The 14,737-nt window shown below is 36.8% G+C and overlaps 1 protein-coding gene across 4 annotated transcripts in view; it reads left to right on the top strand.

Moving 5' to 3' along the window:
- Window positions 1–14,737, top strand: part of RICTOR (RPTOR independent companion of MTOR complex 2) — a 172,575-nt gene that overhangs the window by 104,764 nt on the left and 53,074 nt on the right. For all 4 annotated transcript variants that reach the window (XM_069096191.1, XM_069096192.1, XM_069096190.1 and 1 more), the window contains 6 exons: window positions 405–487; window positions 4,152–4,239; window positions 5,518–5,608; window positions 5,724–5,790; window positions 8,504–8,584; window positions 10,955–11,055. In XM_069096191.1, coding sequence (XP_068952292.1) covers window positions 405–487; window positions 4,152–4,239; window positions 5,518–5,608; window positions 5,724–5,790; window positions 8,504–8,584; window positions 10,955–11,055 — 511 coding nt within the window. The remainder of the gene's footprint in view (window positions 1–404; window positions 488–4,151; window positions 4,240–5,517; window positions 5,609–5,723; window positions 5,791–8,503; window positions 8,585–10,954; window positions 11,056–14,737) is intronic.

Genomic DNA, 14,737 nt, shown 5'->3' with positions numbered 1-14,737 from the left:
CCCCAATTGCTTAGGGGCGGCCAGGTGGCTCAGCGAGTAAGAGCACCAGCTCCAGTGTTGGGATGACCTGGATCAAATCCGGGCTCAGATACTTAGCACCACACCCAGAAATAACTGGCCATGTAACCTTGAGCAAGTTATTTAACCCTGATTGCTTTAAAAAAAAAAAATAGAATAAGAAAATTAAAATAAATTTTATATCCTTATTCAGTAGAGAAGTTATTTGTAATCACTGGAAGTTGTTAGTAATGATTAGAAAGAATATTGTTTATATGATTTATACTAGAATAATATTTAAAATATTTTAAATTCTAGTTATAGCTGTTAACAGATGTTATTGTTCATTGAAGTATTTGATTGCAGTGGATATTAATGTATCTACTTTTTTTTTTTTAATTAAACAGGTATAATTAGTTTATGTAAGCCTGGCAACTCTGGGATCCAGTCTCTAATTGGGGTACTTTGTATACCAAATATGGAAATACGGGTAGGTAAAATGTTTTGAGTGGTTGTTTTTTCTTGACTTTTTAACTGCACCTCCATTCTTGACAAGGATCATGGATAGTATCATAAATTTAGATTTGTAAAGGATTTTTCAAGGTCATCTGATAACAACTCTCTTACAGATGAGGAAACAGGAGCTCAGAAAGGACAAGTTGCTGAAAGCCAGCCTGGTAGTAAGAGACAGAGTTAGGATACAACAAACTCAGGTCTTCTGATTCTAAATCTAATACCCTGTGCCTTGCTGACCCTTTAGTTAGAATAGACATTCATTAAGACCTTGGTATAGTAGAAAATTAATAGAATGGAAATCAAAATAGCTGATTTCCAGTTCTAGACTTTTACTTGCTTGTTATATGACCCTGAGAAAGCCACTTCATCATGATGATCATGATGCACTTCGGTTTCCTCATTTGTAAAAAGATGAAGAAGGACTAGATGATTGCTAAGGTCCTTTCCAGGGCTAAGATTCTGTGGTTCTGTGTTTATATATTTTGTACTCCAATATGTATGGTAGTATTCTGTAATGTGCATCAACACTTTTGTTACTGTTGAATTTTCAGTCATGTCTAACTCTTCATGACCCATTTTGGGATCTTCTTGGCAAAGATACTGGAGTGGTTTGCCATTTTCTTCTCCAGCTCAATGTTACCAATGAGTAAACTGAGGCAAAAAGGGTTAAGTGACTGACCAGGGTCACAGTAGTAAAGTGTCTGAGGCCAGATTTGAACTTTGGTCTTCCTGACTTGAAGTCTGGCACTCTATTCAGTGTGTCATCCAGTTTCCTCCTTTAGAGAAAAATGTGTTATTGCAGAGTGCCATATCAATTCAAGCTATTAGTGTTCCTGATTTTTAAAAGATTAGTAAAGATATACTTATTTATAAGGCACATTCATAAACTTGAGAGGCATTTAGGAACATTCAGATTGATGTTTTTGTCTCTGATTCATTCTCTCTATAAGAAGATGAGCAGTTCTCATTTCTAAAATAGATAGAGAACTGAGTCAAATTTATAAGAATGCAAGTCATTCCCCAATTGATAAACGGCCACAGTATATGAACACACAGTTTTCAGATGAAGAAATTAAAGCTCTCTATAGTCATATGAAAAAATGCTCTCAATCCCTATTGATTAGAGCAGGCTTGCAGCCTGCTAAAGGATTTTGGATGAACAATGAAAAATGTAGGGTTGCCACTGCACCCTCTCTTCTGTTATGTGACTCACCACAGCCAACCATCATTAGTCTGTCTCTAGTCTAACCTTTCTATGGCCTGAACAAGTTTACAAATTGTGCAGATCTAGATTAGAGAAATGCAAATTAAAACAACTCTGAGGTACCACCTTACACCTATCAGATTGGCTAATATGACTGAAAAGGAAAATAATAAATGTTGGAGAAGATGTGGGAAAATTGGAGCACAAATGCATTGTTGGAGTTGCGAACTTACCTAACCATTCTGGAGAGCAATTTGGAACTATGCCCAAAGGGCTATAAAACTGCATATGCTTTGATCCAGCAATACCACTGCTAGGTCTGTATCCCAAAGAGATCATAAAAAAGGGAAAAGGACCCACATGTACAAAAATATTTATAGCAGCTCTTTTTGTGGTGGAAAAGAATTGGAAATTGGGTTGCTCCTCAGTTGGGGAATGACTGAACAAGTTGTGGTGTTTGAATGTAATGGAATACTATTGTGCTATAAGAAATGATGAGCAGGAGGATTTCAGAAAATCCTGGAAAGACTTACATGAATTGATGCTGAGTGAAGTGAGCAGAACCAGGAGAATTCTGCTAAGTAAGAAGTAACAGCAACACTGTGTGATGACAAACTTTGAGAGACTTGCCTCTTCTCAGCAATACAATGATCTAAGATAATTCCAAAAGACTCATAATGGAAAATGTCATCCACATCCAGACAAAGAACTACGGGGTCTGAATGCAGATTGAGGCGTCTTATTTTCTTTTTTTCTTTCTTGTGGTTTTTCTCTTTTGTTCTGATTCTTTCCCAACATGAGTAATGTGGAAATATGTTTAACATGACTGTACATGTATAACCTATATCAGATTGCATGTTGTCTTGGAGGCAGGGAGGGGAGTAAGGGAGAAAAAAATTTGGAATTCAAAATCTTATGTTGAAAACTATCTTTACGTGCAATTAGAAAAAAATAAAATGCTATTCAGTTGAGGGAAAAAGATGGCAGTTACCCTGTCACAACCCCCAGATGTATTTCTTAAATGATATGTCTGCATTGATGGAATAAGTTTCCATGTTAGAAGATCTTTACATTGATGAAAGGATAGGTCCTAGAGCTGCAGTGCCCTTCTCACTCTCAATTTTTTTATTTATAAATTTTAAAGATATTTTTACAGATATTTTCCCTCCTATTCTTTGAGGCAGGAAAGGAGGACAAAATATGTTGGGTTGAAGATGGAAGAAGTTGGAAATAGTAACTATATACAAAGAACAAAAAAATCTTGATATGAAAGAAGATAGGCGTATAGAAAGGAAGAGGCAGTATAGCATAGTGGATAGAGAACTAGCCTTGGATTTAAGGAAAGCCTGGATTAGGTCCTACTTCTGACATGGTAGCTTTGTTACCCTGGGCAAATCACTCTCAGTACTCAGCCAGCTTTTTAAGAAGACTGGACATTGCATTGAAGCCCTACATTAGAAGAGGAAGCTGCTCCATGGGTTCTTTCTCCTCACACAGATGAAATGGCAGATCTAATTTTGTTTTAATGGAAAAAAAAGATTGTGAACAAAAGATTGATCACGGAAAGGACATTTTTCTTTCAACATTCTTTTGGACACTAACCTTCTCTTTGCTTTGTGCTACAGTAAGTTTCACTGGAAAAATTCAAGGCAGAGGGAGAATAGCATCCAGTAATGTTACAAAATTCTTCATTGTTAGTTTTAACATTCTACATTGACTCATATATTGGTCAGGCTCCACTAAGTCCAAGATGCCTGACAATTTTAGGGAATTTCACTTGTTATATTTCACTATTAAAGCCTGTCATTCATAGTAATTTGTCTATAATCATTCCCACAGGAAAAAGGAAGCCTAACCTATAATATACCAGAGCTGTACTATGTCCTCTTGCACACATAAATCAGATCTGTGGCTCACTGCCAAATCTGTCTGATTCTTCTTAGGCTGCATAACTGGAGGAGGGAATAATCGGGCTTTCAACGCAGCCACTGGGGTGTGCTCCAGTTTTTCTACTACTACATCTCCCCTTGGTTTCAGTGTATCTGGTTTACCTCTCAAATGAAGAATATAGAACCAATAGTCCACATTACCAGTATTTCAGTTTGTATAATTTCCTTTACCCAAAAACATACCAGAGATTTTAAAAATAAATTTCAGGTTAAAGTGCATATTTCTTCTGAAATAAAAGGTTTATACATAGTGTGGGAGAGGAGGGAGTATTAAACTTGGAATCAGATCACGTGGGTCCCAGGTTTTATGCTTTCTAACTGGGTATCTCTGGGCAAGGTACTTAATCCTTCTGAGCCTTGGTTTTTATTTCTGCAAAGTGGGAGTAGTAAGTTAGTTATACCACCTACCTCACAAGCTTGTTGGAAAGAAACGAAAAGCTGTGTAAATGTGACCGATAATAAAATATGACTCTTCATACTTGCAGCGGGGTCTGCTTGAAGTTCTCTATGATATATTTCGTCTGCCTCTACCTGTTGTGACTGAAGAGTTCATTGAAGCACTGCTCAGTGTAGGTAGGTATTAAAAACAAGATGCAGTCATTCATGCATGATATCTTTTTGCTGTTAGAAATTGTCATTTTATCATTACACAGTTATCCCTTCCATATCATGAGGATTAGGGACACAGTGCCCCTGTGATCTGGAAAATCTTTGTAAAATTTTATAGATGAATTAATGCAAATTAAAGTGAGCAGCACCAGGAGAACAATTTGTACAATAATAGTATTGTAAAAATAATCAACACAATGACCAATCACAGTTCTAAAGGACTCCTAATGAAGCGTGCTTCTCACTTCTAGACAGTGCAGATGGACGCAGTGTAGACTGAAACCTGTTTTCTTGTTTTGTTTGAAGGAGATGGGGGGTGAGGAAACGGCTGAGGAGATGACTGTCCATATTACAATAGGTTTTGTGTATCTTGCCTTTTTAATGAGGGAGGAGGGAAGAAGAAAATTTGGAATTGAAAATAAAATTTTGAAAAATAGCTAAGATTTAAAACACACACATGACAAAAAAAGACCAAGGGACCTTTGGTGACTGCAAGCACAATATAAGGAAGCAGTATGATTTAGCCATTAAGAAAGTTAATTTAGTCTTACAGTATGCAGTAGTAGTGTTACTAAACTAGAGTACAGAAGAATCTTTTTTTTTAAAGCAATTGGGGTTAAGTAACTTGCTCAAGGTTACACGGCCAGGTGTTTCTGGGTGGGTGCTAAGTGTCTGAGCTAGGATTCAGTCCCCAGGTCATCCCACCACTGGGGCCGGTGCTCTCACTCGCTGTGCTACCTGGCCACCCCCAAAACAGAATTTCTTAGCTACAAGTTACAAAGTGGTAGATTTAAGTTTAATATAAAGAAGAATTTTTTAACAATTAATACCATTCCTAAAAGGTATGGCCTGCTTTGTGAGGTAGAATTCTGAGCAATTCAGGCAGACACTAAGTAACTTTTGGTGAATTTGTAAAGTGATTTTGTCCTCAATATAGGAGTTGAACTTGGTATTATATTGGGTACCTTCTAATTATAAAATCCTATAAAACAGGAGGTCTAAGTACACAATTCACAAACTATCATTTAACTGTGAATAATCAATATTTATCTAAACTCAAATATCCATTTTTAATAAATGATATTTTTCTAGCTTTTCTTTGACAATATTTTGTCTGATAATCTTACAGATTTCTTCTGAGTAAAACAGAATGTTACAAAAGTGATAACGGTTTTTTAAAAAAAGAAAGCTGTGATGTATACATTTCTTTATACTTAATGGTGGCATTTTTATTGATTTTAGATCCGAGTAGATTCCAGGATTGTTGGAGACTTTCAGATGGCTTTGTAGCAGCTGAAGCTAAAACTATTCTTCCCCATCGAGCCAGATCCAGGTAGAATTTAGTGACAGTGACAGTTATTACATTTTTATTAGAATTAGTGTTTTTTTCCTAAAACATATAACATAATGAAAACCTTTTAAATTTTTTTGTGTTAATATGTTTCTAGACCAGACCTCATGGATAATTATTTGGCACTGGTACTTTCTGCTTTCATTACTAATGGACTTTTAGAGGTAAGTAAAATTATTGTATATAGTATTTCAGAATTTATTTTTTCTGATGATTTCTTTCAAAACAGCAAAATTTACTTCATCCATGTATAATGAGACCCAGTATTAATTAGAACACTGGATTAGGAGTGAAAAAAGAGACTTATTTTCCTTATCTAGAAAGTAAGAGTTAATAAATAAATTCCTTCCTAGGTTAACTCTTGAAATTGTTATAAGGAAGCATCAAATGAGATATTTTACATTAAGGAACTCTATAAACTATATAAAAATGTAATTCAGTTTAACAGACATTCATTAAGTGCTTATTTTGTACAGAACATTTTGCTAGACATTGGTAAGATACAATAAGTATAAGACACAAACCCTACCTTCAAAGAGTTTATAATCTGGTAGGGGTCTGTAATACACAAGGAACTACAATGCCAAATTTTCCCCAATAACGTCACAGGGAGTTGCAAACAAATTGCCTTGTGAAGCCCAAGAAGAGAAGTCATCATGGACTGGGAGGTCAACACAGGCTTTGTGAAAGGCATAGCATTTGAGATGAGCTGTAAAAGAATGTAAATATTTAAAGGGGTAGGGAGTGGACTGAGAAGGAAGGCAATCCAGATATAAAGAATCCAAAGGATGAAAAGTCTAGGGCCTCTTAAGAAACTATTTTATCCAAAAACCAAAAAATTAAAAAAAAAAAAAAAGAAACAGTTTGATTAATAATTGATATATGTAGAGGAGAATAGTGAGAGAGCACCCTAGAAGGGTAGAATGGTATCAAATTGTGAGGGTCTTGAATGCCAGGCTAAGAAATTTGGGCTTGAAATGAGGAATAATATGATCATATTAACACAGAAGGAGTTCATAGTCTTATAGCTTTTTTTGGAATAGAGTGGCAGAGGAGATTAGAATAAAGTCTTAATGACCTGTGGTCAATTCTGCTATAACTCATTTTGAAAATGCATATTTGTTCTAATGTGATTGATGTATTAGGGGACAGTTTCAACACAGTGCAAGTTTTGCATTTGCTTATATGCAGCAATGCATAAAACTGCGCCCAGATGAACTGAGCTCACATAGAAACACACAAAATTCAGGCATGTGCACATCTTAGCTATTTACCAGCTCCTTCACCTAATAGTGTATGTTTTCCTACAAGGTAGTTTTTTTCTGTTCTTTTGCTTTTGTGAACTTTTTACATATTTTTAAAAAATGCAACATCCCACACATCTGAGTACTTTGCTTCAAAACTGCCAAGCAGAGAATGCTGAAGGAAAGCTTTAAATGTTGAAGAAAAGCTTGAAATAAAATATTTTGAAAAAAGTGAGATAACATGCATGTGATCACCCCCAAGCAAAATGCATAAAGGAAGCTACATTATGGACCCTTAGAGACAACTTGAATGAAAATCTACAGGAGCTGTGGGTAGTTTCCCCTTCTGTATCCCTGAATTGCTTGGACTGCCTTCCTGCCCCATCCCACATAACTCCCTTTCCCTCCCCACCCCTCTTAGCCATTGTCTTTGCTAACTCTGTCATCATAGGAACCACATTACCACTATTTAATAATAATAATAATAATAGCTTATGTTTATATAGCTGCTTACTGTGTGCCAGGCACTGTGCTTAGTGCTTCATGATTATCTCATTTTGTCCACACAACTCTAGCAGGTGGGTACTATTATTATCTCTAGTTTGCAAATGAGGAAACCGAGGCAGCAGGTTAAATAACCTGTTATGGATCATAGTAGTATGTGTCTGATGCTAGATTTGAACTAGAGTATTCCTGAATCCAGGCCTGGCACTATCCACTGCACCACCTAGCTGCCTCTTTATTGTAGTGTTTATGTATTTCTTAACTATTTAACATATATTAAACTGTTACTGTTTTTATTAAAAGATCCTAATTTTTTTATGTCACTAGAAGAGTTTTTGAGTTTTGTGCTTCATGCCCCATTTTCACCATGAGCTCTGTAGTTTTTACTGTTCTCTTTTGCTTAACACAGATTTTTAGGAAGGTATGTGTCTACTTACAGGAGAACTGACTGCGTTTTGAGTCCATTGCACTAGTTCTAGTGAATAGTAATAAACTAGTCTGGTGGCATCAAAAGAGGGGCTGAATGCAAGAAATTTTAGAAATGGACTTCATTGTGGTCACTTAGAGATATGAAAGTTGAGGAAGAGGGAAGAATCAAAAAAGGTGACATTAAAATGTGGAAGATTGGGTGAACAGCGATGCTTCTGACAAAGTCAGAAAGAGAAACAGATTTCTAAGCAAAAGTTAATTAGATTGAGAATGAAAAAGGTAGGAAATAAGAGAGAAAATGCAGGTATGTGTAAGGTATGCATAGTTTGGCTGTACCTACTCTAATGTATCCAAGATATTATGGTATTATGTTTCATTTTTAAGCTTTATTTTTATTAGGAAATTTAGTTCATTTTTTAAAAGTTTAGTTAAATTTTAGTTCTTCAGTTTATTAAATAAAAATAATTCCTTTATTCAATATGTTTACCTTAAAAAAATTTCCCTGCGTGTACATTATAATGGAATGTGCTGCACATGACTATGAATGATGGCCAGTAAGAATATGAGAGGAGTTCTCAAGAGTGATGAAAAGGCCAGCTAAGATTATGTACCATCAATTTATAGTAGGTAAAATTAGCCTGAGACATTACATATCTATTATGAAATATTACAGCAAAATTTTATTTTCTTTCCCCCAAAGGGTTTGGTTGAAGTAATAACAAGCAGTGATGACCATGTCTCAATTAGAGCTACAATCCTATTAGGGGAACTTTTACATATGGTAAGTCTAATATCTTATGAATTCAACATAATTTTATTACTATTTTATTAAGTTTATGGTTTTATAAATAACTATTTAAGATGAATTATGTTTATTATTGTGGAAGGGGGGAATATTTCTTCCACGTGTCTCTTGATACTTTATAACTCAGTCTATAGTATCCTACTACATTAGCTTAAATGAAATATTTTTCTCATTTCTTCTTTTGTCATAGAGGTGTCCTTGCTTTTTCACACACTGCCAGCAGAGCTTAAACTCTTCCAGAGCCTACCCAGCTGGGGGAAAAAAACCTACAAGAATGACTTAGGGACAGATTAGATATGTTTGCCTTCAGAGGATCTGATTATATGAGTTCAGGGAGGGTCATCATCATATTCCCTGAAGGATGTTCAATTTTTCAGCTTTAGCAGTTATGAAAAACATTCTTTGAAATCACAGAGTTGTGCTGTGTATTAGTGACCTGTGCTGATAACTCACAAGTTATTATGATTTGTACTTTTTAGATTAACAAGCAAGTTAGCCTTATATTCATTGTATAGATTGATACTCCATAGCCATCCAAATCTTTACCTCTCTCTAACTTCCCACACCAAAAGCCAATAAATCACATGTCATAGTTACCCACTTGGGTATATATCAGATGCAGAAAGCTATTGTACTCAAACTACTACTGTCTACAAAGAAGTTAATACAAAATTGTCTTATTTTAATAGAAATGTACATATATATTTGGAGAAATTTTTGTCTTGCTTTTTTTGCTAAGTCAGCAGCATCTATAACTGGGGGACTGTTTTGTGTAAGCTATTTCCCCCACAGAGACTGACTCCCTCTTTTATTGATGCCTGTTATCAGAGTATAAATTTACTTCAGCAGATTGACAGATTTAAATTGAACAAAAGTTTCTTCAACATACACTATGTAAGCACTGTGTTTAAGTGCTCAGGATACAAAGGTGATAAATTACAGTCCTTGACCATGAACTTACATTCTAATAAATCAAAAATTGGAGCCAAGATAATAGGAGGGGAAGGGTAGAAATAAGCTTAGTATACTAGGAAGGGGGTGGTGGAAGGTCAAGAAACCCAGCATATTTTAAGTATGTGAAGATAAAATAGACTAGCCCAACCTCTTTGTAATATATTGGGAAGTAAAATAAGTGCTTTGATAGATAACTAGAATGCATTGTCTGCTATCTCCTTTACCCTTCTAGCTTCTAGACCTTTTAAAATTGCATTTTATAAGCTTACAGCTTTAAAGTGTGTTTCTCTTGGAAAAATAATTATGGTGTTTGATGTAGAGAAAAATGAGATGCTTTGAATAGTAATTACAAATTGATGCTCAATTTAAGAACAGTTCATTTTGGCTTCCTTTACCCCCTATAATACTGAGAAGATATTTTTGCTCCTTCAGTAAGGGTCTTCAGGCTTTAAAGTCTTATTTTGGATTTGAGACCTGACCCAAGACATTCTTACAGTAAGGATACACACTCAAACTCATGTCACTTTGTCTTATTTCCCCATTGTGTAATTCTACTAATATTGGCATTCCAAAGAGACAAGCTGAATCAAAGTCTCACTAAATGTATATTCAGGTTTCTTTTCAAAGTATAAAGATGATTTAAAACTTTTATTTAGAGAGTATGAATTAAGATAAATTAGGCCCAGTGATTTCAGATTCATAAATAATTAGGTAAGAAATTTTTCAAGAAGATAACCAGTTGAATTCTGTTGAATGCCACTTTAAAAAAATTGCATTGGGGTGGCCAGGTAGCACAGCGAGTAAGAGCACCGGCTCCAGTGTCGGGGTGACCTGGATCAAATCCGGGCTCAGATACTTAGCACCACACCCAGGAATAACTGGCCGTGTAACCTTGAGCAAGTTACTTAACCCCAATTGCTTTAAAAAAAATGCATTGAATTAAAAGACCTATGAATATTGGGCTATGCATGATTTATTTACTATAACATGAGTGTAGACATGTGTATCTTCCGTATGCATATATGCATGTACACATATCCTCCAGTGGAATCCTACTTACGTATCTGGTATGGAGGTGACCTTGGCTTCTGGAGCACAACTTTGGTGGGTCCTTTCAAGCTGGAAAGGTTTCAGGTACAGATGCTTCTTGCCTGAATATGTCTGTTGTCTGAAAGACTAAACTTTGTGGGTTTGTAGAAGCTCCCCTTTAGAGGTCTAGCTGCATGGTAATTTTATTTTTTAGCCACAACAGCTGATAAAGACCATCTTTTAAGGTATAGAGGGGTTGCAGTCTGCATTGGTAGAGGGAATTACCCACATTGATAAAATCACAGATCATTTAAGTAATGAAATCAGCATTTTATGGTATATTCATGTGGTATTTGTTTTTAGGCAAATACAATCCTTCCTCATTCACATAGCCATCATTTGCACTGTTTACCAACTCTAATGAATATGGCAGCATCCTTTGACATCCCTAAAGAGAAAAGACTGTAAGTATGAGCTGTACCAGATCTTTAAAGATACTTAGCATGTGTAAGTTTTATTATAATTACTTTAAGTTCACATATATGGCATTTATGACAGTTTTTACTTAAGGTAAGGGGAAAAAAAACCCTTAACATGCAAAAATGGATAGCATTTCTCTCGTAGTTTACACAACTGATAATGACTGTAAAATCACATAAAGATTTTCTTCTTTACTGTTTTTGCCATAAGTTGTTTAGGGCTATTCATGTAGACTACCTGCAACAATAATAATTTTGTTATTGTTGTTTTGTTTATTTTTAGTTTTCAACATTCATTTCCACAATATTTTGAATTACGGATTTTCTCCCTGTCCCTCCCCTATGCTCCACCCCAAAGTACCAATTCTACTGAACACCCTTCCCCCAGTCTGCTCTTTCCTATATCCTCCCCCAATCCCCTGTCTGACTTTCTAGCAGGGCAAGATGGACCTCTATACCCCAGTGCCTGCACATCTTATTTCCCAGTTGAATGTAAAAAAAATAATAATATATATTTTTTTTACATTTGATTTTAAAACTTTGACTTCCAGGTTCTTTCCCTTCTTCCTTGTCACCCACCCCTACTGGGAGGAAAAGCCATTCAATATGGGTTATATATGTGTAGTTATGTAGAACATTTCCATAGTAGATATATTGTGAAAGAATCTATTTTCCTCCATCCTATCCCCTCTTATTCAATTTTCTACTTTGACCCTGTGTCTTTTCAAAAGTCTGTACTTCTAACTCCACTCCCCTCCAATCTGCTCTCCCTTCTGTCATCCCCCATCTTATCCCCTTCTCGCCTTCTTTCCTGTAGGGTAAGATACCCAGTTGAGTGTGTATGTTATTTCCTTAAGCCAAATTTAAAGAGAATAAGGTTGACCCATTCCTTTTTGCCTTCCTGTTCTTCCCCTCCATTGTAACAGTTTTCTCTTGCCTCTTTTATATGAGGTAATTTACCCTATTCTATCTCTCCCTTCTCCTCTCATTGTATTCTTCTCTCATCTCTTAATTTTATTTTTTATATATTGTCCCTTCCTCTTCAACTGATGCAGTGCCCTCTGTTTATGTATACATGTACACATATATACATACACTCACATGTGTATTTATATGCACACATAACCTCCTATATACACATATATATATGTCTATATACATATATATTCCCATCAACTATCCTCATACTGAGAAAAGTCTCATGAGTTACAATTATCGTTTTATCATGTAGGAATGTAAATAGTTCAGTTTTAATAAGTTCCTTATGGTTTCTATTCTCTGTTTACCTTCTCATGCTTCTCTTTTTTCTTGTATTTGAAAGTCAGATTTTGTATTCAATTCTAATTTTTTCATCAAGAATTCTTGAAAGTCCTCTATTTCATTGAATGACCATATTTTCCCCTAAGACCTTATATCCGTTTTGCTAGGTTTTAATCCTAGCTCCTTTGACCTCCGGAATATCATATTCCAAGCCCTTTGACCCCTTAATGTAGAAGCTGCTAAATCTTGTGTCATCCTGATTGTGTTTCCACAATACTCAAATTGTTTCTTCCTGGGTGCTTGTAATATTTTTTTCCTTGACCTGAGAACTCTGGAATTTGACTATGATAATATTCCTAGGAGTTTTCTTTTTGAGATCTTTTTCAAGAGGTGATCAGTGAATTCTTCCAATTTCTATTTTGCCCTCTGGTTCTAATACATCAGGACAGTTTTCCTTAAGAATTTCTTGAAGGGGGTGCCAGGTGGCTCAGTGAGTAAGAGCGCTGGTCCCAGAGTCAGGAGACCTGGGTTCAGTTCCGGGCTCAGATACTTAACACCCACACAAAATAACTGGCCGTGTAACCTTGAGCAAGTTCCTTAACCCCAATTGCTTAGGGGCGGCCAGGTTGCACAGTGAGCAAGAGCACTGGCCCCAGTGTCAGGAGACCTGGGATCGGTTCCGGCCAATACAGGGGAATCTTTAATTGCCATTACTATCACATTCCACCCCTCCAGGATCCTTGGCCTTACAATCTCAATCTAAATGGCCATGGATCCTGGAACAAATAGAGGCACTATGCTTTGTACTCCTTACAGACTAGGCCATAATGTAATGTAATACCAAGCAAAGGCAACTTCCCAGGTTCAAAATACCAGCATAGGTGCTCTCTATTTTATTCAGTAACAAACCCAGAACAGAGAAGATCAAAACATGACATCATTCAAAATACAGCATTTACTAAGTGTGATTAAATCATCTCCAAGGCCTACCCCACCCCAGGACTTTCCAATCATTCAATCAATTACAAAGTCTCTGTTCCAAATACTTCTCCACCCCTAGGCTATACCTTAATTAAGTCCACCACAAAGCCCCTCTTCTCAAATGGAGATTAGTTTCCAAACATAAGTAAAATACATTCATTTGCTCAACCATAGAACACAAAAAGGTCAAAAGTTCCCCACCCCTGGATCACAATTGAATCTACCCCAGAGTTACATCAAGTTTAAACACAGCACTTAATACCCAAATGGAGGTCTTTTCTTCATCTTGACACGAGGCAAGTTCTCAGCAATCTTAGTTCCTGGAGAGACAAGGCTTAGCAAGGCCATAAGATACATTGCCAGTCCCTTCATGAATTTATCCTCTGTCTGTAGAACAGTCCTAGAACCCCTGAACACATTAGCAAAGCCCTCTCCCAGGATTTCTGTAAACATACAACAAGAAAATCCTTCAGGGCTTCTGAACCAACAGAAAGGCTCCCAGACCCCTGCAACAACAGCACTGTCCCTCACCAGTGGACAGTATTCACTCTCTGTCTGCAGGACAGTCTCAGGCCTTCTTAACCAAATGCCAGGTTCCAGGACTTCTTCAACAGGACAGTCTTTCACCAGTGGACAAATCTGGCAAAATAACATCAAAACAGACAGACAAAGTACCAGCAAAACAGCCATGTCTCCTCAGTCCTTGGCAGCTCAGGGGGCAGGTCTCAAAAGTCCAGGGCAATTCAAAGCGGCCACCAGCAATTCTCTTAGTCTCTCTCTCTCTCCACGAGGTGCTGCTTCCAAAAAGAACTTCCGCCTCTCTCTTGTCTCTCCAAATCTACATCACCAGCTCCTCCCACTTCAGGACTTTCTTTTCACATCAACAAGCCCATCCCACAGGTGGGATTAACAAACTCTGGGTTTTAATACAATCAATTTGAAAACCAAGCCAATACAGGGGAATCTTTAATTGCCATTACTATCACAAGGTCCTCCATGGCCTATAACCAGTTCATATTTTTCTTGGAAGCTTTTGATGCAGGAGTTCTGACTTTGTTGTCTTCCTCCTTTTCCATCCTTTGATCCTTTTTGTCCCCCCAAAAGGATTCTGTGGTTCCTGTGCTTGATCATATTGCCAGTCAATTACTTGACTTTTGAGCTCTTTGCTATGGTGGAACTCTGCTTCCAGAGAGGAGACCTTTGTCTCAAATTGCTGGGGTTTTTGCAAATGTTGTCAGGTCTGAGGAGGGTGCCCTCTCTACAGACACCACACTGGCAAACTGGTGTTTCTCACCCCAGGACCATCACCCAAGAAAGCGACCCAGATCCAAGCAGGTCAAAGCAAGACCCATTAACCTTGGAATGGTCACTTGGTCCCCCTCCAATCTGTATGCCAGGAACTTCTGAGGCAGCCACATGGCAGACA

This window comes from Petaurus breviceps, unplaced genomic scaffold (genome assembly GCF_028583685.1).
Source record: "Petaurus breviceps papuanus isolate PSGF00001 unplaced genomic scaffold, PetGlider_PUasm1.0 229, whole genome shotgun sequence".
Taxonomy (NCBI): Eukaryota; Metazoa; Chordata; class Mammalia; order Diprotodontia; family Petauridae; genus Petaurus; species Petaurus breviceps.
This window is presented reverse-complemented; position numbering and strand designations above follow the sequence as displayed.